Source organism: Dermacentor albipictus, chromosome 2 (assembly GCF_038994185.2).
Source record: "Dermacentor albipictus isolate Rhodes 1998 colony chromosome 2, USDA_Dalb.pri_finalv2, whole genome shotgun sequence".
Taxonomy (NCBI): Eukaryota; Metazoa; Arthropoda; class Arachnida; order Ixodida; family Ixodidae; genus Dermacentor; species Dermacentor albipictus.
In genome coordinates, this window is record NC_091822.1 from 25857875 (window position 1) to 25881745 (window position 23871).

Sequence of the window (23871 nt, forward strand, 5' to 3'; positions counted from 1 at the left end):
AGACAAAAGGAATTCCTCTCGCAACTACAGAAATTCTGTTGTACGACAGAAGTTGTTGACATTTCTTAATTGGGAGACATTTCTGACATTACGACAGAAATTCTGATTTCGCAACAGAAGCATTCTGTCGCGACAACAAGAGTTCTGAAGTCGGAACAACAGCATTATATCCTGACAGCGACTCCGACGTTACGACACCAATTCTGACGTCGCAGCAGAAACATTCGGTCGCGACGGCCAAGAGTTCCGAAGTCGCAACAGAAGCGCTTTCCGTCGCGGTCCTTTAAAATTGTATGTTTTCGCATCGGTGGTCTACACTGTACTTTTCTCTTGCGCGGTATTCAATCGCGCTTCTCTGAAGCCGGCAATGCTGATGGCACCGACACCGGTAATAAAGTCGACGTGGCGAATAGTTATAATTGTGCCGTGACGACGCGGCACCAGCAACGCCCTACCGGCCTCCTCAAAATCGGCCGCTGATCAAAATCATACCATCTGCGCGAATGGCTGCGTATCCATTTTTTTGGTAAGATGTGGCACACAGGCCTGTGGACTTACATGTGCTGTTACACTGACACATTAGTTAATCTCCCAGGAATATTTCACAAGCATATGCGAAGCGGAAAAGAAGATTTGGGTTGTTCCACAAAGTTGCGTGAAAAGCTGTCTCGCTCGGGTCTCATCAATCTGGTACAGTGCTGCCGTGAGAAGCCAGTATGCTGTCAGAAAGAACTCTCATCCACGAATGTTCATGTAGCTATTTTGCATTGAACACACGAATTATATGCGCGCTCAAAAGTGTAAAGAACGAGATACAACTGTCGAAACTAGCAGTAATAACCCTAAAAGTCAATGTTGTCTATTTCTTAATTTCTTATGTAATAAGGATATCGTACATCAAAATCGATGTTCTAGCACTGCAAGATGTACCTGTCGATGGTACGAACACTCTTGCTCTTCTAGAGATGCGGCACTTGACGGGGTGGAGTGATAGCGGATCTTGGCTCTCAAAATGCAAATGTAAACATCAGCGCATCGGCACGTCGTACTGTTCATATGGCCAAAACGTACACTCGAAAAGCATGTCACGGGAGACGCAGTGGTAAGATACCGGGCTCCGAATCGTGAGGTCGCATGTTCGAATCCTAGGCGAAGACGTTTTTTTAAAAAATTTTTTCTTACTTTTATGTTTTTCTTTTTTGTACTAACAAATTTACATAACCTTACGGACGTCTCTGTCAATTTTTAATTAAATATTGATCAAGAACTACACAACTTTCTACTACAGGACGTCACACTACAGACAACAGAACTACAGGCAACAGAACTACAGAAACAACGTCCCAAAATACGACAGACTCTTAAAATTTCTTGTTGTGTTTTTCAACTGGGTAATTATGAAATTTAAAACGGTGATGATATTTCATAATAAGATTAAACAGGAAAATGTGTTTCATAGGAGGCGCGTTCAGCTTGGTAAGCAGCTGATCCCGGTCTAGTTACCGTCTTTACCGTGGTTTGCGGAGAAGGTACTTAAGCTTGCATTGTGGCGTTCGACGGGTTTTGAAGGCTGTAGTCGGTGGTGGGGGTTGAGCTTATAATAGCGGCAGCGGAGTAAATCTGCATGAACACCGGGTTGGCATTATGCACATTCCGACTCTGGTCGGCCTTGATGGACGCGAATTTCACTGGTTGCGACAGCGCGTCAAGTATGCCAGAGTTTTCATTATTATAGAAATACGTAATGCACTGACTGTAGGGTTAAGGCGACAATATCTTATACACTGCATCATCTATTGCAATGGAAATATTTTGTCTAAATAACGCAGAACTGATGTGATAAGCTTTTTTCGCTATTCGTCGCTTCAGTGCACTGAACACGATGGCCAGGTATCTTTCCTTGTTGGATCACTAATTAGCTACAACTATTTATTTATATACTTGTTTTAACGCCTATGTGGCAATAGCAGCACCACAGAAGGGGGATGTGAGAAATAGAGACAGTTTACGCGATTTTAAAAACATTGCCTGTTACCGAGATATTAGTCGACAAATATAGAGCTTCTTCGCTTCTATCCCGAAACGGTCGCGACGAAGAGCTGTTCACTGCAATGATGCAGGCATCCAATCTCTATGCGCGTGACAGTAGTGAACGTGACAGTGGGTCACCAACAAATTACCACCACAATGGGTGGAAGGCAACGGCGCGACTTGCTAACGTCGTTTTCTTTCTCACCGGAACCGCACTTCTGTGGTTCAATAATAGCTAAAGCACGATGAAAACGTGGGAAGGTTCATTGCGGAAATCAAGAGCTGCTTCGGAGACTCACTTTAGAAAATAAGAAGGCTGAACATACGTAGAACACATGTTCCCGGAGAACACAGTTGCCCGTAGAAACATTCGCTACCTTCATTGAAGAAGTATCGAAACTGTGACGAAGTGTGAACACGGGTATGTCGGATGAAAATAAGGTTGGACTGCTTCTGAAGGGCTTCACTGAAGATGTCTACAATTTCCTTATGTCAAAGGAAGGCCTGCGTACTCTAAGACGTCACTGCCGGGCTTTTGAGGCAGTGAAGACATGTCGTGCATTGCCAAATTTTGTAAGGCTTGACAACGTGACCACGGTCTCAAGCGTGGACGTCTCCTACGCCATCGCCTTGCTAGTACGTCAACTCGTTAAAGCAGAACTGGCACACTTTCAAGCACAAGGTGGAGGTAGAGACACTTCAAGGGAGTACGCGTCCTCGTCGACACGGCGGAGTTCCGGCAACGTTCGCGTACCTTTAAACGTCGTCAGACCGCACCACCCCAACGCCTTCGTCCCCTGGAAAGCCAGCCCCAGGCCCAATTTTATTACTATCCTGTGTACCACGAGACACCTATTAGCTTTAGCTGCGGTATCCATGGACATATCACCAGGTATTGTCGCCAACGGCCGCAGGAACTTTAGGGCATACCCGATTATCAATATGGAGGCCAAGACAGGGCGCCATGGCAGACCGCTGCGCCTCTTCCACGACAACCACGTGAACGTGCATCCCGGCGTGAGTCTCCAGCTTCCGACCACAGGCTTACTCCACCTCCAACCAGCTATCGTAGGTCGCCATTACTTCGCCGTCGCTCACATTCACCACCGTACCAGATGGGAAACTAGCTGGTGCTACCGATGCAGGTGAGGTCGCGGGACGATCAAGTAACCCTCCGCCTGTCGCTATCAGCAAAAACAAACTGAGCGTCTTTGTTGATAATTTAAATACTGATGCCTTAGTCGATGCCAATGTAACAATTTTTGTAATGAGTGTTTTCTTTAAGAATCGTCTTCGACACAAAGTGATCCTCGTGTGGGACCAAAACACTACTTCTCGTGGAGTTGGGGGCGAACCACTGCGGCCCATTGGAGTTTGCTTTGCTATAGTGAGTGTGGTAGGAGAAGGTTCGGAACACACCACTCACAACATGATCCTTGGGATTGACTTTCTTGGTTAATGTGGCGCAATGTTAGATTGTAGGGCTGGTGAAATTTATCTTCGAAGTCACGAGATAACACCCACACCAGCGGTATCTGGAGTGGACAAGCATAGTGTATTTTCTTTGTCTCACGATGTCCTTTTACCGGCTGGGACTGCGGCATTTGTTCCTGTGATTTCCACGCATTTCTCTCCGCATCGCTGTCATCGTTTAATTGAGCCGTACTCCCGTACTATGTTGAAGAAATATGTACGGCTTCCTCGATCCATTACAGAATGTGTAGATGTTCGTGCTGATGTGTGGACCGTGAATGCGTATTTAGAGCAAGTTTTACTCCCCACGGGAATCAGGCTGGCCACCTTTGACCCAGAAGCGACCATCAGTACTGAAGCCGTTGACGCTTCTACCGACGCGAGGGCAGCAACTTGCGACTACTCTATGGAATTCTACCGCATGACGAACAAGTAGCTAAGCTCTTCAAAGGGTAAAAAATTGCAAAAGGTGCTCGTCCGCTATGCGCCAGTATTCGATTTCGCGCAAGATGAGCGTCCAGTTTCGCTTCATGAATCGGGAACGCAACACCGCATAAAGACGCGCCAACCGATGCCTATTCGCCAGAAGCCGTACCGCGTCTCTCCCGCAGAAAGAAAAGTAATCGCTGAGCAAGTTCAAAAAATGCTGCGGAAAGGCATTTTCCAGTACTCTTGCAGTCCCTGCGAAGCTCCAGTGATATTATTTAAGAAAAATGACAATTCTTGGCGATTCTGTGTTGATTATCGAAGACTTAACGGAGCCTCAAAGAAGAATGTATACCCTCTGCCACGCATGGACGATGCTATCGATTGCCTTCATGCAGCCTCCTAATTTTCCTGCGTTGATTTACACTAGGGATACCGGCAAATACCGATGCAACCAACAGATAAAAAGAAATCTGCGTTTGTGACGCGAAACGGTCTCTACGAGTTTAATATCATGCGTTTAGGTTTATGCAATGCACCAACAACCTTTGAAATGTTATACACAGAGTGCTGCTCGGATTGAAATCAGAGATCTGCATGTACTACCTCGACGATTTAATTAATTTTGGCAAAACACTTCAGAGGCACAATCAGCACCTTGGCGTCGTAATGTACCGCATACAAAACACTGGACTGGTTTTAAACTCAAAGAAGTGTAACTACGGTGAGCGCCAGACTCGCGTGCTCGATTTTCTCATCGACAAAGATTGTATTTGACCTGACTCTGAAAAGATTGCTGCAGTGCGGGATTTTAGCCAACCGAAAACAGCGAAAGAGCTTCATAGTTTTCTTGGCCTGTGCTCGTAGTTCCGCCGGTTTATGAAGAACTTCGCCCAACTTGCTCACCCACTCACGTGCCTCCTTCACAAAGACAGTACCTAAGTATGGAACACAGGGCGCCGGGACGCGCTTGGTCAGCGAAGTATCTACTACCTTCTGGGCCTGTCTTGCGCCGAGGCCATGACTGAGCTACACACTGACTGTGCCGGTGTGGGCGTTGACGCCATCTTCGTTCAACGTCATCTTGTGCGCCAGCACGTCTTTGAGTACGCAAGTCGGACACTGACAAGAGCGGAGCGAAATTACAGTGTCACCGAATTGTAATGCCTGGCAGTAGTCTTCGCCATGCAGCAGTTCCGGCCATATTTGCATGGTCATAATTTCAAGAGATTGACGGTTCATCAATTCCTTTGCTGGCTTGTCGGACAGCGGGATCCTTCTGGACGGCTGGCACGTGAGGCGTTACGCCTTCAAGAATATGCGTTTTCTTTCGGCTGCAAGAGCGGTCGGTGTCATACCGATGCCGACTGCTTGTCGCGTCTCCCGTCGCCACACTCCATCACTAACGATGACAACTTCTATGACTATCTTGCCAGCATTACCGCGTTTCCTGACCACAGCATCTTTAAACGTAAACAACGTCGTCATCTTACACTCATACCCCTATTCGAGGCCACCCGCACGTCAGGTCAGACAACGCCCTTGACGCAGTGTAACGGCCTGCATTACGAAAAGAATTACTCTGCCGAAGGCGCTTCCATGCTACTAGTCGTTCCCGAAAGCCAACGTACTGCTGTTCTTTGTGCCACGCATGATGACCTCCCATCGGGTCACCTTGGCTTGGCTCGCACGCTTCATCGATTACGTCAGCGCTTTTATTGGCCGATGCTATATATAGAAGAGTATAAGTTAGTACATTGCAAGTTGCCCAGGTTGTAAACGTCATAAGAAGCCAGGTGAGTCTTCTGCAGGCTTTTTTCAACCAGTAAAACCACCTGCCTAACCATTTGAAAAAGTTGGTATCGCTTTGCTCAGATCAGCCCCCTTCCCAATAGCTCTAGCAGCCGCCGCTGGATTATTGTGTGCGTCGACTACTTGACGCGCTATACTGAGACTGCGGCACTTGCATCTGCTACCGCCGCCGATGTGTCGTGCGTTCCGCTTTTTTCTGTCATCCTGCGTCACCACGCTTCATGTGTTGTTAGAAGTGACCATTGACGGCAATTAACCGCTGACGGTGCTGAAGAATTGCTGCGCCATTGCGGTTCTACTTATCGCCATTCAACGCCGTACCACACACAAACAAATGGCCTCACTGGACGTACGAATCATACGCTTACCAACATGTTGTCACTGCACGTCTTAGCTGATCACAGGAATTGGGATGCCGTGCAGCACTTTGTCACGTACGCATACAATGGAGCCAAGCGTTAAGTAATCGGTTATGCGCCTTTCAATCTGCTGTACGCTCGAAGTCCCCAAACGTTGTTGGACACGATTTTGCCATTCCCTCTGAACGAAGACACACCCATTTCGCAGAAGTTGTGCCATACCGAAGAAGCGTGTCGGTTCGCTCTTTGAAGAACACGGTCTTCTCAAGTTTCTACCAAGGCATGCTATCGCGCCTGGCATATACATGTCACTCGCTCCTTGCGATCATGTGTTGCTGTGGACGCCTCTACGAAAGAAAGATTTGCACCGCAAGCTCGTCTTAACTTACAGCGTTTCATTCGTGTTATCCAACCGATTAAGTGACGTCAACTACGTCCTCGCGAAACTGACCGCCAATTATCGCCGGTCATGGAAGACTCAAGTGGCTTATGTGGCCCGCCTGAAGCACTACCCTCATAGAGTTGCCGAATCAAGAACTACCAATAAGTGCATCACGAACTCGCTCGACTAGCTTCGTCCGCGTCGGGGGAAGATGTTACTTTGCGTGACGTAGTCGAAGGAGAAATGGAAGAACTGCCCGCGGTGTAAAAGAGGTCCAACGGCCTGCGATCTCGTCTCTATGCACCCTTGGTCATTTAGTAAATAAATACATCTAATCAGTAACAGTACTAATTAAAGTTGGGTAACCAATTTTACTTGAGATACTATTCACCGTCGACAGCTACATGACCATATAGTGTCCGTGCATTGAACGGACGCAGGGTAAATAATAGCCTTCGCATCCGTTTTAAATGGTTGAAAATTATATTCCAGTACGATATATAAAGTGTGTATGCTACGTGTGGTTTTAGACCTCAACTATTTGTCAACAATGTATAAAGACACCTTTGTCAAGGAAATTTAGGTTAAAATGCTCAAAGGCAATTTTGTTGAGTAAGTACAAGATCCATTGACAGAAACACGCCATTTGTATGTATACATATGGCGGGCAATGTACGCAATGAGACTGCTTATTGCGGCATGCATGGTACCTATGGGTATCATATAGCACTCGAGCTACTTCAGTGGCTCAGTGACACTCAGTAAGTATTCAATAATATTTTAAATGATTGTGGTTAATGTTATTATTATTGTGAAGTGATTAATAACAAAATCCTTGAAATATTTTTGACTCTACTAAAATAAATTTTGAAATGGTAGTAGCACCACCATGGACAAGTTACAATTGCCCGACGCTTTGTCAAAGGTGTTGCAACAGTCATGTTTATAAAAGACATCTCAGATTAGAAAGTACAGACTTGGGATCGACTGAAGAGAACGAGAACAGGAGTAGCTCTGTTGCATTGTAGTATCATTGTTTCGTACGCATCTAGGCGCAGTATCATGTGCTGTACCAAAACCTCTCTCCTGCGCTCTCCAAATACAATAGCCGGCCGAGCGGGTCACATACGATGCGGAGGAGCACTACCTGCTGCCTGCGGGCAAGAATATCAGCGCTTTCTGCAAAGAGCGCTGGGACCGCGACGTTCGACCTCCCCCGAACAGTTCATTTCCCTCAATGCAGCACTTCGACTACAATTCCACAGAACTTCAGCGACGGGCTGTCATCTGCAACCTCAACACAAAGTAAGTACCTCCACTCAAATTTGTCAACTGCGTGCGGCTGAAAAATGCAGGGGTTAATATATTATTCTGTGCAAAACGCAGCACCGTGGTTTTGTTAGAGAACTAACAAGTTATTCGAACCTAGTCACAGTTGCGCTGGAATTGGCGCAAGTTTTGGTGCCTCTAACTTGTCTGTGCCAGAAGGTAGGCCTTTCTTTATGCAATGCAATAATTTTACTTTGGAAGAAAATTCGCGGACTTTAACAACATTGCACGAGCTGCTTTTCGCCACAAAGCGTCGGTAACCATAGCGTAATCTAAACAAAAGTGAAAATGGCGAACATCTTGTAAGGAGCATGCCAGCCGCCGGTGAACTTATACCCGTGTCACACGGGCAACTCGGATCTCCTTCAAACTTCCTTCCTTTAAAGGACCGCAAGGGAGTTTCACTTCAAAAGATTGAGCTCCGTGTCACACGGCCTATAAGCAAGCTTTTGAAAGCTGCCGCTAGGGGCCCATTAGGCGCTGCTCACCTCGTACGCAGTCATGAAAGAAGCACGTTATATATTGCTAAAAAGTCTTGGGAAAGACGTGAATCACTCATTCCGCATGCGCTAGACGTGCGATCACTCTGAACAAAACAACAAAAAAATGGCGCAGTCAGGGCAAACGCAGCAGCCATTCCGAGAACGCCCGGTTCGAGAGTCGAATGTAGCTGCTTAACTCAAATATCTTTGTCAGTGCTCAAATAGTATATTATATGCAATAAAAACAGTTATTAATTGCGGGTAAAAGTGTAATATAATAATAATGCGGGCGATTTCTTGACTCGAAATTCAAGCACGCTGGGAACAAGAGTACTCCATTCAGTCTGCAAGGGAGATCTTCCATCTCCTTTCGTTAAGAACTTCCTTAAACTTCCTTTGCTAAAGGACTGCCGTGTGACACGGCGCGCACTTCCCTCGAGATAAAGACGTTCTTGGTTGAAGGGAGTTAAAAGGACTTTAGCCGCGGCCGTGTGACAGGGGTCCGATCAGTAGCAGCATCATTCCTCCGGAAATTTTTGAGCACAGTTTAGTATTTTGTTGCTGAATAATTACATCACCGCAACAAAGACAACACATACACGAACTAAAGATAAAGACACGTGCGGCTTACAACGGTTTACTAGTGAAAAGAGTTCCTAACGCACGCGGACAATTGTGAAATGAAACGCAAACAGCATTGCTTGTGGCCGAAGGATAACTGAAGAAATAGTGCGCGCCATCCCTTCATCACCATTAACAGGCACGTATATTCAGTTTGACCGCACTGCAAGATGAGGCTCTCCTTATATATGGATATTTTCTTGTCAAATAAAGTCTTTTATGTCAGTTTGTAGTTACAAAGAAACTGGGGACTGTCAGGCAACAGCGGCGAATTAAAGAGCGCTTGAGGGGCCTTACCACCTCTACAAGTCAGCGGCAGGCACAAGGCCAAATAAACCTCCGAACGAAAAATTAGTACAAGTACATAAGCGCTTATGAAGAACACGACCGGCAGAAAAGACGTATGTCTCGTAACCGGCAACAGTAATTAATGTAGATATGTTAAAGCTACAACACAAGTGGCACGGTGCAAGCTAACATACACACACTTGACATCATGGAAGCATAGGTTGCTGAATAGAGCCCTTCCGGGTGGCATCCAACGACATGACATTTAGTTGGTCATGGAATGAGGTATTTAAGAACTGTGTTGCAATATAGATTCACATGAAAAACACACTTAGTTCTACACTTCGGTAATATAAGACCTGTACCCCGATATATGATGAGTGGCGAGATGGAAGTGGAACAACTTCAGAATAAATGAAGTATTTTGTTGTTACTGTGTTGAAAAGCATGCAAATGTGCAGTCAAATAATTTGATGAAAGATACAATATTTTAATGTAGGTAAACATGCCAAGTAGACGAATTGTACGACCCGTTGACAATCGTGCGGAGCATTTTCTTTTGCAAGGTTTGCAGCTGCATATGGTTAGTCACCATTATGTTGCCCCAGACAAGGAGACATTAGCTTAAGTGGGAATAAAAAATGCATAATGCAAAGTAACTGTACTTTTGGTAGGTAATATGCGCCTGTTACGCTAATTAATTACGTCGAGAAAGAGTTGAGAGACTATCAGCATGAGGGCATCCCATGGCATCGTGCCGCTGAACGTTTGCCCTTGTGACTTCAAGGTATCCACGTAATCGACCACAGTGCCACTGAGGTATGAAGAGGGGCGGTGAACTACTTGTTTTCTTTTTAGGAGAAGAAGTGCTGCTCTAGTTTTCTCTTTAGCCTTAGGGAATTTACTGATGGCCCTGTGGCAAGTAATCACAGCACGCGGTTTGCTAGCATTTTCTATCATTGGAAGAGACGAATAGGCTGATGTAGTCCACATATATAATTGCCTGTTGTTTACTTTTCTGATTCTCCTTCATTTGAAAGCGAGAAAAATTATGGCGCATTAATGATCAGGGCGCAGATAGTACGAGGCGCACCGCGGTTCGCGTTCCATTTGATGCCGATAGCAGCTGCGGCTTCACCGCAATGTTGCGATAATACTCATTCGCGATGATGTAGCTTTCGGTTTCTTTGATTTATTTCTTGTTTTAATGCTCTCAAATAAATCAGAATCTGGGCAGAAAGGAAAATCTCACAGTACAAGGGGAACACCATCGCGCACTGCTGTCACTCTCGATCCGCGCGCCTTTCAGTCATCATGGATGGATAGCTCGCACTGCACCTTCAGTTAAGTTTCGCCCCCGCGCTCCGCTATTCGCGTTTCATTCGACTCCGACAGTACATATCACTCTATCAGGGAAAAGACGTGCACTTCCTAGATGGTTGCGCAGGAATTCCTATTCTGGGGTAAGTAGCGCAATCGACAATTCATTTCGGCAAGAATATCTGCTCGTGTTTTGATAAACTAGGCTTCCAAAGCAAGTCTCGAAGTGTTAAGGATACTGCCCGGGATGGTTCTTTCATAGAAACCAACCTCATAACCAAGGGCAATAACGCGCGCGCCCTTGTCCATATTGCTTACATTTAGTGCATGCTCACGCAAGCAGTCGTTGACGCAGTGTTTGGTTTGGTCCATGCATATTCTACCGCAAGGCATCTGGACAGCACAAAACTCACTTTTGTATCACTTAAGGAAGGGCTTCTCCTTATTTGCGCAGCATTGAAAAGCCGTTTTATCAAAGAGAACAGAGAATGTTGCACAACTGAGCCATCAATTGCTCAACTTACCTCAGAATATGCTTTCTTGAGCAACTGTCCTTGATGTACAAGTACAGGTGCCACAGAGACTAAACGTGTTGCGCCAGCAGTGGCCGAATCGCATGTCCGTGCGCTAGCCGCGGATGCGCGTACTACGCAGCACGTCTAAACAAAAAATAATGCGCGTTGACCGTGCGAGGACGGCCTCACCGACGGCTCAGGTTTCTTCTGACGGTCGACGCTCGGGGACGCTCTTGCGCTCGCTTGCTTCCTGCATGCCTATCGCGCGCCGCAGCCTGAACGTTGTAGCACCCGCTGGCGCTGACAGCGCACGAAGTTTAAATTCGGCCACCGCTAGCGCATTCCGTTTACTTTCTGGGGCACCCGTAGGAGAAAGAAAATGCCACTGAAGTTTGACCACTCCTTTTATAATCGACCTATTTCTGATGTTACATATTACATGCACTTAGGTGTTATGATTAATTCCCGGCTTAGCTGGACAGACTACAATAATTAGCTCACGCCATCTGAAAAACGAAACCTAGCCATCTCAGGCATAAAGTTAAAGCAACACCAAGCAGCGTTAAGAAATGGGCATATATGTCTTTCATCATGCCGAAACTCCAATATGCAGACATTGCCTGGGGTCCGCACACGAGAAAAGACACTTCAGTACTCGAAAAGGTGCAGTGACGCGCAATGCGTTTCATTTACAACAACTGTAGAAATACTGACTCTGCATGTGCACTAATGGTAGCTAATCAAATTCAGCCGTTCCACATTAGCCGTTAAATTTCTGCAATAACTTTGTTCATTCACTTCATAGGAAAGTCGGAATTTCTCCAGACCCTTATGTAACCTACTCAGTTACATGGAAAACCCGCCATAAGCATGAATACACAGTAGTCCTCTACTGTTCACAGACAAACCAACATAAACATTCATATTTTCGGCGAACAATGACGGAATTACATTCATTACTAGAAGTGTTTGAAATGAAAACTTCAGAAATGTCATTGCCAATGTTGTATAATTGTCTTCATCTACTCATGCTCTCCGTACTCTGCCTGTGTGCTCTTAGTAACCTTCGCATTATTGATTGGCACTACTCTCCTTCGGGTTCCGAATACTGCATGTTTTAGTTTTGCCCTTCGTGCTTAGACCCCATGAGGTCCGCAGTATCGTGAAAAAACAACAAACAAATAAATAAATAGACTATTGATGACAAAGTTCAGTGTACTCATTGTGCGCACGCGTGGCAACGTATACTACGCAGGATGTCCGAGATTATTTAGGCAAGTGCTAACAATACACTGATACGCTCTAGATAGACGCGGCAAACGTATGTTGTAGGTTACTCTTTGGAGCAAGTTCCAGTATTTTTTTATTGCGCGTAATTCTTTAAAAAATTCTTTGAACAGTCAAGAATTATTATTATTTTCGCAAGCATAAAAGTTAGGTAAATACTTCCAAATAACACTGTAGCGCGCTCTAGCGAAGACATATTTCAGGAGCTTTTAACTTCGTACTTGTTAAGTGTAATTTTTTTCTGCACTCCGAAAGTCTGCAAGATGTGATAAAAAGAGCACGTGACACACGTACCTGAGCGCCGCCATTGCAGTGCTCTCAAACGCGCTGCGTAAGAAGAAAGAGCGGATTTAGCCTGGTGTGCTGCCTAGTATGTTTATCGCAATCATGAACCGCCGCAAGTGAAGCGCATGGCGTAAATCGCGCCGCCAAGTCCTGTGACGCTGCCCCGTCACTTTTAGAGCGCAGCCCGTAGGCGCCCCTTCCTGCGGCGAGCGTCGGTCTCGACGTCGGCGTTACCCAGGGAACGAGCACACTGAAAGAGGAAAGCGAACGTGGGGTGCTGCGTGGCTGAAAGACACGAGGATAATAGCAGAGAGGAGGATGCTGTGCAAACAGGAGGCGGAAAGCGGAGGAGGGTGTGGAGGAAAGCGGAGTGTCGGCACGACCAGACCACGGCTAGTTCAGCTTGTACACCCCCAGGGAAGGGCGATCTGTGCCAGGAGCGCGAAACTTGCAAGCCAAAAAACAAAAGGAAATTTCATTAATCCTGCCATGGTAACGCTTTCGTTGATGCGGGAGGGGGAAATGCCATCCCCTTGTCGACTGCTAAGCGCTCGACAAGCGCGCGACCGTCTTGGCAGGCTCGAACGGAAAACACCACCACTTGCATTTGTTTATTTTTTCAGGTTATATTGGTCTTGCACATACTTGTTTTCAACAGATTTCAGCTTCAAATATTCTTGTACCACAACATGCTTCTGTGCACAACACATTTATGAGGAATCTTAGCTTTGTCGAATCTTAGGGAATCTTAGCGTGAAAATTTTGTTTCGCCAAGACATGAGTAGCAAGAAAAATGTGGTTTATTCACTCATTTTATTTGCAACGTATTGGAAACATAACATTCAATGCACAACACAATAATGTAGCGCTGAGTACCTCATACATGCCGGACAAATGGGCACATTGTGTACTACGCTTATACATAATAAGGATGCTTCCTACAAATTCTCATATACACAAAATTGATAATAGAAGCCAAGTTCATTTGCTGTACAAAATGCAATTCCACAGAAGCATTTTTGTTGCAACATTCATTTCCAATTAATGATTAAATCGGCAAGAGCACCGCATCAACATATTTCGGGTACCAATAAAAACAGCTTCTTTTTTAATCCATACAGTCGGTAAATGTACTGTTCGAAAGAGACCTGCTGTAGGTAGTGAATTATCTGCATAGTTCACCTTGTGCTAATTTACCAGTACATATTTACCTGATAATATCGCAAATTACTATATTTTCTTCACACTTGGTTTTCTTTCACTGTACCTGTAACACCAGTAGAACTTCAGTTAGAGCTGTAGCACTGCTAACACTGCTCCATTACGAAATTCCGCACGAGCATATTGCAGATATTTCTAAAAATTGGCAATACACATACTTCGTTCTACCATAAACTAATACCATAAACTAGTCGAAGAAGTACATAGCACACTTTAGACCAAAGTCTTTGTCGAGAAGCAGTAAATTCACGAGAAGCAAGAGTCAATCAGTGGTTTACTGTCATTTAAGGTTCAGCTAGGACAGTGATGCAGAAAGCTATTAAGGACCGCTTAGCTTCGGGACATGCAGAAATATTTTAGGATGTCTTAGATCAATTACCTTCATGTATCAAAGAAGCCTGCACAGTACTGTTCTATTTTGAACGGTTTTCAATGTATTACGCTAATATATTGAACCAACATTACACCTTCCTTTTAAAGAGCACAGAGGCACAGCTTCATACGGGCTGTTTGAAGCTCGGGACAAATGTCAGAGCTATGCTATGAATTTAGTCGTTGGCTGGAGGTGATTCTTCATGAGGTGTTCACAGTCATCTCTATAAAAAAGTGAAACCATTTCAACTTTCCTAAGCACTAGTTTCTGGCACATCGTGCTTTTTTAGATTACTAAGATTATTCGGGGCCTCGCCAAACGGAGCCACCCATTGCCCCTTTTGCAATACTAATGATACCACTCACGGCAAGAGTGCCGAACAGAACTAGCGCTTGCACAACTTTGTCGTAGTAAGCTCAAGAATATTCTAGCACTGTATGATGCGCGTATGGTAGCTAAGCATTATTTTGAAAGAGGGGGGTACAGGTGTTTGAGCAATAAATTTTTCCACAATACGCAGCGCGCTGTTTTTGACAATACTAAAATGCGATGAAATATTTTGTAAAGATAGACCAATCAGGAGACTGCCTAAAGAACTATTGGAATTATATAAAGAATAAAGTATTAGTAAGACAATTTTCATAATTCACAGGTTTTGGGACCTTTCCTTTCGCAGCGAGCTTTCTCTCGTGCCGATTTTCGAGGGCCCGACTGAATTTGTTCCATCATCATCATCATCATCATCATCATCATCTGCCTATTTTATGTCAATTTCAAAGCGCGGAAGCCTCTCCCTACTATCCCCAATTACCCCATGTCCTGCGCCAAGCGATTCCAACTTGCCCCTGCGCATTTCTTAAGTTCATCATCCCACCTAGTCTTCTGCCATCTTGATCTGTTTTTCCCTTCTCTTGGCCACCATTCTGTAACCCTAATAGCCCACCGGTTATCTAACGTGCGCATTGCATGACCTTACCAAGCTCCATATATTTCTATTATTGTCAATTAGAATATCGCCTATGCCCGTTTGCTCTCTGATCCCACACCGCTCTCTTCCTGTCACTTAACCTCGCGCCTAACAATCTTCATTACATCGCTCTTTGTGCTGGTCTTAACTTGTTCTCGAGCTTCTCCGTTGGTCTCCAAGTTTCTGACCCATTTGTTAGCACTGGTAGAATGCAGATTTTACACCTTTCTTTTGAGTGATACTCGTAAGCTTTCAGTCAGGACCTGACCATGTTTTCCGTATACGCTCGAACCATTTTATTCTATAAGTTTCCTTCTGGTGGTCAGGGTCCCCTGTGAGAAATTGACTTAAGTAAATGTACTGCTTCACAGACTCTAGAGGCTCACTGGTCATCCTGAAGCCTTGTTTCCTTGCCAGGTTATTGATCATTATCTTTCTTTTCTGCATATCAATCTTCAACCCCACTCTCACGCTCTCTCTGGTAAGGTCCTCAATCATTTGTTCTAACTAGTCCCCGGTGTTGCTGAACAGAATAAGCACAACTACGAAACGAAGGTTGCCGAGATATTCACCATTGTTCCTTAAGCCTAAGCCTTCACAGTTTAATAGCTTGAATAATTCTTCCAAGAATGCAGTGAATAGTATAGGAGACATTGCATCTCTTTGCGTGACCCCTATCTGTATAGGTATCTTTCTACTTTTCCTGTGGAGAATTAAGGCAGCAGTGAAATGACTGTAGATATTTTCCAAGATCTTCACGTAATCTTACTGTAGTCCTTGAATACGTAATTTCTGTGACAGCTGATGTTTACTGAATCCAATGCCTTTTCGTATTTTGAAGCCAGCGAGTTCTCTGGGTTGACTGAAGTCGTCTGTTGCCCTCATTATATTAGAAATTACCTTGGTGAATATTTTGTACTATACTGGAAGTAAGCCAATGTGCCTATAGATCTTCTATTCTTAACGTCTCCATTTTTATGGATTACTATAATGTTCGCATTCTTCCGGTTCGCTGGGACCTCTAAAGTCGTGAGACATTTCGTACAAAAGGCCGCAAGCTTTTCAAGCATTATGTCTCCTCCACCTTTGAATTCATCATCATCATTATCAGCAGCAGCAGCAGCAGCAGCAGCAGCATCAGCCTGGTTACGCCCACTAAAGAGCAAACGCCCCTCCCATACTTCTCCTACTACCCCGGTCATGTACTGATTGTGGCCAAGTTGTCCCTGCAAACTTCTTAACCTCATCCGCCCACCTAACTTTCTGCCGCCCCCTGCTACGCTTCCCTTCCTTGGGAATCCAGTCCGTAACGCTTAATGACCATCGGTTATCTTCCCTCCTCATTACATGTCCTGCCCATGCCCATTTCTTTTTCTTGATCTCAACTGAGATGTCATTAACTCGCGTTTGTTCCCTCACCCAATCTGCTTTTTTATTATGCCTTAACTTTACACCCATCATTCTTCTTTCCATAGCTTATTTCGTCATCCTCAATTTAAGTAGAACCCTTTTTGTAAGCCTCCAGGTTTCTGACCCATACGTGAGTACTAGTAAGACGCACCTGTTATACACTTTTCTCTTGAGGGATAATGGCAACCTGCTGTTCATGATCTGAGAATGTCTGCCAAACGCCCCCAGCCCATTCTTATTCTTCTGATTATTTCAGTCTCATGATCTCCGAATCTGCGGTCACTACCTCTCCTAAGCAGATGTATTCCCTTACCACTTCCAGTGCTTCGCTACCTATCGTAAACTGGTGTTGTATTCCCATACTGTTAAACATTACTTTAGTTTTCTGCATATTAATTCTTAGACCCACCCTTTTGTTTTGCCTCTCCAGGTCACTGAGCATGCATGACAATTGGTCCCCTGAGTTACTACGCAAGGCTATATGGTCAGCGAATCGCCAGTTACTACGGTATTCTCGATTAACTCTTATCCACAATTCTTCCCAATCCAGGTCTCTGAATGCCTCCTGTAAACACGCTGTGAATAGCGTTGGACAGATCGTATCTCCCGGCCTGACACCTTTCTTTATTGGGATATTGTTGCTTCCTTTATGAAGAACTATGGTGGCTGTGGAGCCGCTATAGGTATATTTCAGTATTTTTATATATGGCTCGTCTACACCCTGATTCCTTCATGTCTCCATGACTGCTCAGGTTTCGACTGAATCAAACGCTTTCTCGTAATCAATGAAAGCTGTATATAAGGGTTGGTTATATTCCGCACATTTTTCTATCACCTGATTGATAGCGTGAATGTGGTCTATTATTGAGTAGCCGTTGCGGAATCCTGCCTGGTTCTTTGGTTAACAGAAGTCTAACGTGTTCCTGAATCTATTTGCAATTACCTTAGTAAATACTTTGTAGGCAACGGACAGTAAGCTGATGGGTCTATAATTTTCAAGTCTTTGGAGTGCCCTTTCTTGGGGATTAGGAATAGGTTAGCGTTCTTCCAAGATTCCGGTATGCTCGAGGTCATCAGTCATTGCGTATACAGGGTGGCCAGTTCCTCTAGAACAATCTGCCCACCATCCTTCAACAAATCTCTTGTTACCTGAACTTCCCCAGCTGACTTTCCCCTTTGCATAGCTCCCAAGGCTTTCTTTATTTCTTCCGGCGTTACTTGTGAGATCTCGAATTCCGCTATACTATTCTTTCTTCCATTATCATCGTGGCTGCCACTGGTGCTGTACAAATCTCTATAGTACTCCTCAGCCACTGGAACCATCTCATCTGTATTAGTAATGATATTGCCGGCTTTGTGTCTTAACGCATACATCTGATTATCGCCAATTCCTAGTTTCTTCTTCACTGCTTTTAGGCTTCCTCTATTCCTGAGAGCATGTTCAATTCTATCCATATTATACTTCCCTATCTCAGCTGTCTTACGCTTGTTGATTAACTTCGAAATTTCTGCCAGTTCTATTCTAGCTGTACTGTTAGAGGCTTTCATACATTGGCGTTTCTCGATCACATCTTTCGGCTCTTGCGATAGCTTACTGGTATCCTGTCTAACGGAGTTACCACCGACTTCTATTGCACACTCCTTAATGGTTCCCACAAGATTGTTGTTCATATCTTCAACACTAAAATGCTCTTCCTGAGTTAAAGCCGAATACATGTTCTGTAGCTTGATCTGGAAATTCCCTATTTTCCCTCTTCACGCTAACTCACTGATCGGCTTCTTATGTACCAGTTTCTTCCGTTTCCTCCTTAAGTCTAGGCTAATTCTAGTTCTTACCATCCTATGGTCACTGCAGCGCACCTTGCTGAGCACATGCACATCTTGTATGATGCCAAGGTTAGCGCCGAGTATAAAGTCTATTTCATTTCTAGTCTCGTCATTCGGGCTCCTCCAGGTCCACTTCAGGCTATCCCGCTTGCGGAAGGTATTCATTAGCCGCATAATATTCTGTTCTGCAAACTCTAGTAATAACTCTTCCCTGCTATTCCTAGTGCCTATGCCATATTCCCCCACTGACTTGTCTCGAGCCTGCTTCTTTCATACCTTGGCATTGAAGTCGTCCATCAGTATAGTGTATGTTGTTTTCACTCTATCCATCGCCGATTCCACGTCTTCACAGAAGCTTTCGACCTCCTGGTCATCATGACTGGATGTACGTGCGTGTAGACCTGTACGACCTTCATTTTATACCTCTTATTAAGTTTTACAACAGGACCTGCCACCTTATCGTTAATGCTACAGAATTCTTGTATGTTATCAGCTATATTCTTATTAATCTGGAATCCGATTCCTAGTCTTCGTCTCTCCGCTAAGCCTCGGTAACACAGGACGTGCCCACTTTTTTAGCACTGTATAAGCTTTCTTTAGCTTATCGTTTAGTTAACTGGTCACGCCGCGCAAATTTGCGACCATGCCAGGGTGTTCAGAGAGATATTTCTTAGTTTTCCTATTGCGCTACGGATGGCAGCGTCCAATTTGCAAAAAGCCTACCTGGCTTACCGTGAGACTGACGTATGGCTAAGGTTTGGTGGGAACCAGAGAATGCCGGATCACCGCTTCTTAAGATAGGCTCGCCGACACAATCTGCTAGCCTCTTCTCAAGCAATTGGTGCTCTATGCTGCCCGAAAAGCAGTACAAAGAATTATCCGTGATGTCAAGGAGATCTTCAGCTGATGTATCGCTAGGCACAAGTGATTCTGCTGCAAAGACTTCTGCAGCTTTAGGCATACCTAAGGACTCCCGTGCAAGCAGGTATGAATCCATGCCTACGCGATTTCCGCGAAACGACCATTTCTACAGTTTCCAAACACAAATGTGTTTCAATGGAGCAATGAATTGAAGCACATTTGGATGCTCATTCCAGCCATGCTTGTGCCTCAAAGCACCGAAACAATTCTCCAGTGAGTCTTGCTGCAGGCGACTAGCCAGGAGGCAAGTAACGTTAAAATTCTGATGGCGATTGTGCACAGCACATGTGTAGCCTGTATGGTGACTAGCCTGCGACTGATGGCATGCGGCTGCCTGGGGCTCTCAAATCTCCAACTTGATATTCATTTCAGTGCCTCTTGCGAAAATGCCAGGGGATCTGAGGTGACACTTAAAACATTATTCATCTTGCGGGGAGTGGTAGCGGTTGTTTAGCTTTGAGGCATAAAAATAGATTACCTATCCTTTCATTGAAGTCTGCAGTAGATTTCTCACTCGCAGGCAGCTCGCCAAGAGTAATCATGAGTGACACTACCACCGACACAGACCCGCTCAGGACATGCATCGCGAACTAGACCGTCATGCGGTTGAAAGGCCTCTTGTAAATGTGATCGAATGTTAATTTTCTCGCCAATTTTATTCTAAACGGGTCGGATCACTCGTATAATTCACAGATCTAGCTCCAATCCACAATTTCAATGCCAATTACGAGCTTGTGAGAGGCACGAAGGTTATTTCTCGTGCACTTCAGTAAGTTCAGAGTGCCGAATAAGAAATAAGCTTTGTACCGGTTAACTTCAAAGCACAGATTTTGAAGTGTCACTGCTAATACAGCAAATACTTTAATATTGCTTGTCCGCTCATCGCACCCCACGGTTTTGACGTACAGCTCACATTCTGCAAGCTGTATTTTCAACAACATTGTTGGACATCTACTTTCACAGGGCCTGAATGGCGAGTTAGTTTTTTCTTATACCTCAGCTAAATTTGCCATATCCACGCAGTATATTCGTATGCGGACCCTTCCTCATAATAAACAGCTAGCCCTTGTCTTCGTATTCTCTTTCTCTGTGTCTGATGTTTTGTTTAATTCATTAGCCTATTCAGCTATGCAAGACCAATTAGCACAACATTTGTTCTTTTCTAAGTATTTCACAGAAACAAGAAACTTGAACAATTTTTATGTTCCATGCCTTGCGTACCGGTCCAAGGACTCGAACACATTTTGCTCTTGAAGCATTACCAGCTCTATTGCAGGCGCTAATCGTAATATATTACCTAATATTATTATGCGTGCCTTAAAGAAATTCCTGGTAAAGTTTGTATAACTCAAACATGAAGCAAACTATATTAAACTAGAGATGCCTGTGTAGACCATCTAAAGCCTGAGTATAACGCCGATATGTATTTGTTTAATTTCGTAATTGCGTAGTAAAATGCACATATAAAATGTACGTTGAACGTTTTCTCACAGCAATAACCAACGGTGGCGAAGCATAGTTGAGCAGATGCACGAGAAGTTGCCAGCCGTTCTACGCTGATGCACTACGCGCTGTAGCATAATGGTTCGAGTTCGAGCGAACAGCGCGAAACACAGTACAAGAATGTACACGACGCCTACGCCTATTTGAATGCTATGATTGTGCGTACTGAAGTGACTACTAAAGGAAATTTTTGTTCCGGCTTTTACGCCTTTTGGAACGCTCACAGAGCATTTGTATACATAATTACAGCACACACTCCGCGATGGAAGAAGCAGGCTAGGCGTAGACTGATGTTCACAGCACAAATTTCATTCTACGTCGAATAATCACACACATATCATTCACCACATCCATCAGGAAGGGACGTAGGCTTTCAGGTTGGTGCTTGCTGCTGCCTTGGTGCAAGATTATGGCTAGCAGTAGGCACTACGTATGCGCAGCCACCAGCAATATGCAAATGTTTTTTTGTGTGTATCAGAAGCTGAAGTTAAGCACAGGCAGCGCGAAGGTCTCTGTGCGCTAACATAACGACTTCACTGCAGCCGAATACTGCATATGTCATGAGGGTAGCTATAAGGGCTTGTTGGTAGGCCAGCTTCAATTTCTTTTTTTTTTTTTGGCAGCGCAGACAGAACGACAAGAACATAGACGGCACATGAGACAGCAAACAGCGATGAACGACCAGCTGCGAACGGCTGTGAACGTCCGCCTTTTCTCCGTGCTCCGAAATTCAGGAACTGCTGTTGCACACTCCAAAACAAACTTCAATTTGAAAGCGCTTTCAAATTCGAATACACGCATAATACTTGTTCCTGTAGTTAAGACGCATCAATAATAAACTACCGACGTGCTTTTTTTTCTTGATAATGGCAGAAAAATTCACCGACGATTACGATACTCCCTAACCCGAAAGCTGAGCTTAGCCCTATTCGCGTTTTCATTTCGCGATACATTGGCTGCCGCGGACAATCTGAATCGTGCGGCACGCTGCAAGCGGAGCAAACTGTAGCGCGACTGCCTCGCTAAACCGCACATGGCGAGAGGCAGTGAGTGGGTGACGCGCGGGCGCGATTCGCAGCAGTCGCCGCAGGCAGATGGTGCAGCGCTTTCTTTCCACATACCGGCATGCAGTTTCAGCGAACACTTTCAAAATTTTTGAAAGGTTGCCTGTAACAGATAGCACAATTCTAGTTCATGAGCTGGTGCAATCAAAGAGGCGGACGTTACTTGCACGCACAAAAAAGGACTGAAATAAATATTCGCATAACTAACAAAAATTCAATAATCAAAATTTTAGCTATTCACCTTATGGCTGATATTGAAATTTAGACATGCTAGCCCTGAAGCTCGTTGGGCGCATTCACTCCGAACGAATTCGCAGGACGGCACCGTTTCCGTGATAATGTATAGCGAACTTTGCAGAGAAATACATTGGCGTTCTAGTTACTTCCGTGCTTTAATGCATGAACGTTTTCTTCAGTAAGTAACTGAAACGCCAATACATTTCTCCACAAAGTTCGGGAATTAATTTCTCGACCCTGGTGTCATCCGGAGAATTCCTTAAAAGTGGATGCGCTGTGGGAACTCCGCGGCTCGAGTTTGTGAATCTCAATATCGACCGTAATGTAAATAGTTGAAAACTTAATTCGTTTTTTTTTCTTAATTAGTCGAATATGCATTTGAACGGTGTCTTTAAGTAATGTCCGCGTGATCGAGTAAACCAGCTCACTAACTAGAGTTGTGCTATCTGCCACAGGCAACCTTTGAAAATTTTTTAGGTGTTCCCTGGAACACCCTGCATAACATTTGTTGTACTCTATGAGGATGGCTCGCCGCATGCCATGCGTGAACAGGCGACGTGCGCTACTCTGGCGCCAACGTGTAGCCACCGCGGCCGCAGAATGGCACTGTGCTTTTCTTCTCACGCTTTCGCCATACCCTCCTCCTCCACTTTCGGCATCATGCTTTCACTGTAGCCTCCCTCTACGCTTCATCCTCGCGCTGTCATCGCTTTCCATCCCCCGCTCCACTGCGCGTTCTCTCTTTCATACTTCGGTGTGCTCCTTCACTCGATTAAGCCTACGACGCTCAACGCAGGAACAGGCGCTTACGAACTGCGCTTTAAAAACTCAAGAAACAATCGCTGTGGTCACGGGCACCAGAAAAGGCGGCATGACACCAACCAACGTACACACAATGGTCGAAAACGGTGGCATTTCGAGACAAATGTCTCCGCACACATCATACACTTCGCCATTCTCCCCAAAACTTGGGAGGGAAAAGCAGTTGTCCCCAAGTGAGATGACTGATTCTTCAGCTCCTTCCGGTGCTTTCTTTATGAGACTATCGTAGAGCAGATGGTGTTTTGGGACAAACTTGTGTGCATGTTTCAATATTCTGCTGTTGAAGTAGAGCTCCTCCCACACTTCTGATATGCACTCCATTAGAGCGACAGCATTGAAGGCTTTCGTGCGGGAAAGTACAATGTCCTCAAGGATACGAATGGAAGCCTCTGCAAAATTATTTGTGTTGTGGCCATGCGTTACCAGTTTGGTGCAAAATAGAAGCACCCAATCTTCTTGGCGGTTAAAAAGGCTTCTACAGTGAAAAATAAGAAGTTTAGGAGCTCTATCGTAGTTTTATATTAGCGCTCTCCAGCTTTTAAGGGCTATCCAGATGCATTATTTGAAATAGATCAATGCAACTATTAATTAAAGCAGCTATAGTGCAACGCATTTCATGCTGTTCTAAAATGCTTATGGAAGCAAAGATCCATGTGCACTTTTAGTCAGAGAAGGAAGTCCGAGGACACCTATGCACTTCTTACGACTTGCGAATGCGAAAACACTAATATCCATTGAATGCCGCTGAGTGGTCCTTTGAGTAGTGAACTCCTCGCAGGAAAGCTAGCACCTTCAGACATTTGGCCAACGGCTCCTGGATAGCACAAGGCTAGTGCACTTTGATCTGTCATGTCATGCTACAGAGCCAAACTGTCCTGGAATCTAACAAAAATGCTCCTGAGTAAGCCACGGTGAT

The 23871-nt window shown here is 44.9% G+C and overlaps 1 protein-coding gene across 1 annotated transcript in view; it reads left to right on the forward strand.

Moving 5' to 3' along the window:
* The window catches only part of LOC135897910 (chitotriosidase-1-like), a 215916-nt gene that overhangs the window by 32074 nt on the left and 159971 nt on the right, over positions 1–23871 (forward strand). Inside the window, exon 7 of the mRNA XM_065426602.1 lies at positions 7592–7788. Within this exon, the coding sequence (XP_065282674.1) occupies positions 7592–7788 (197 nt within the window). The remainder of the gene's footprint in view (positions 1–7591; positions 7789–23871) is intronic.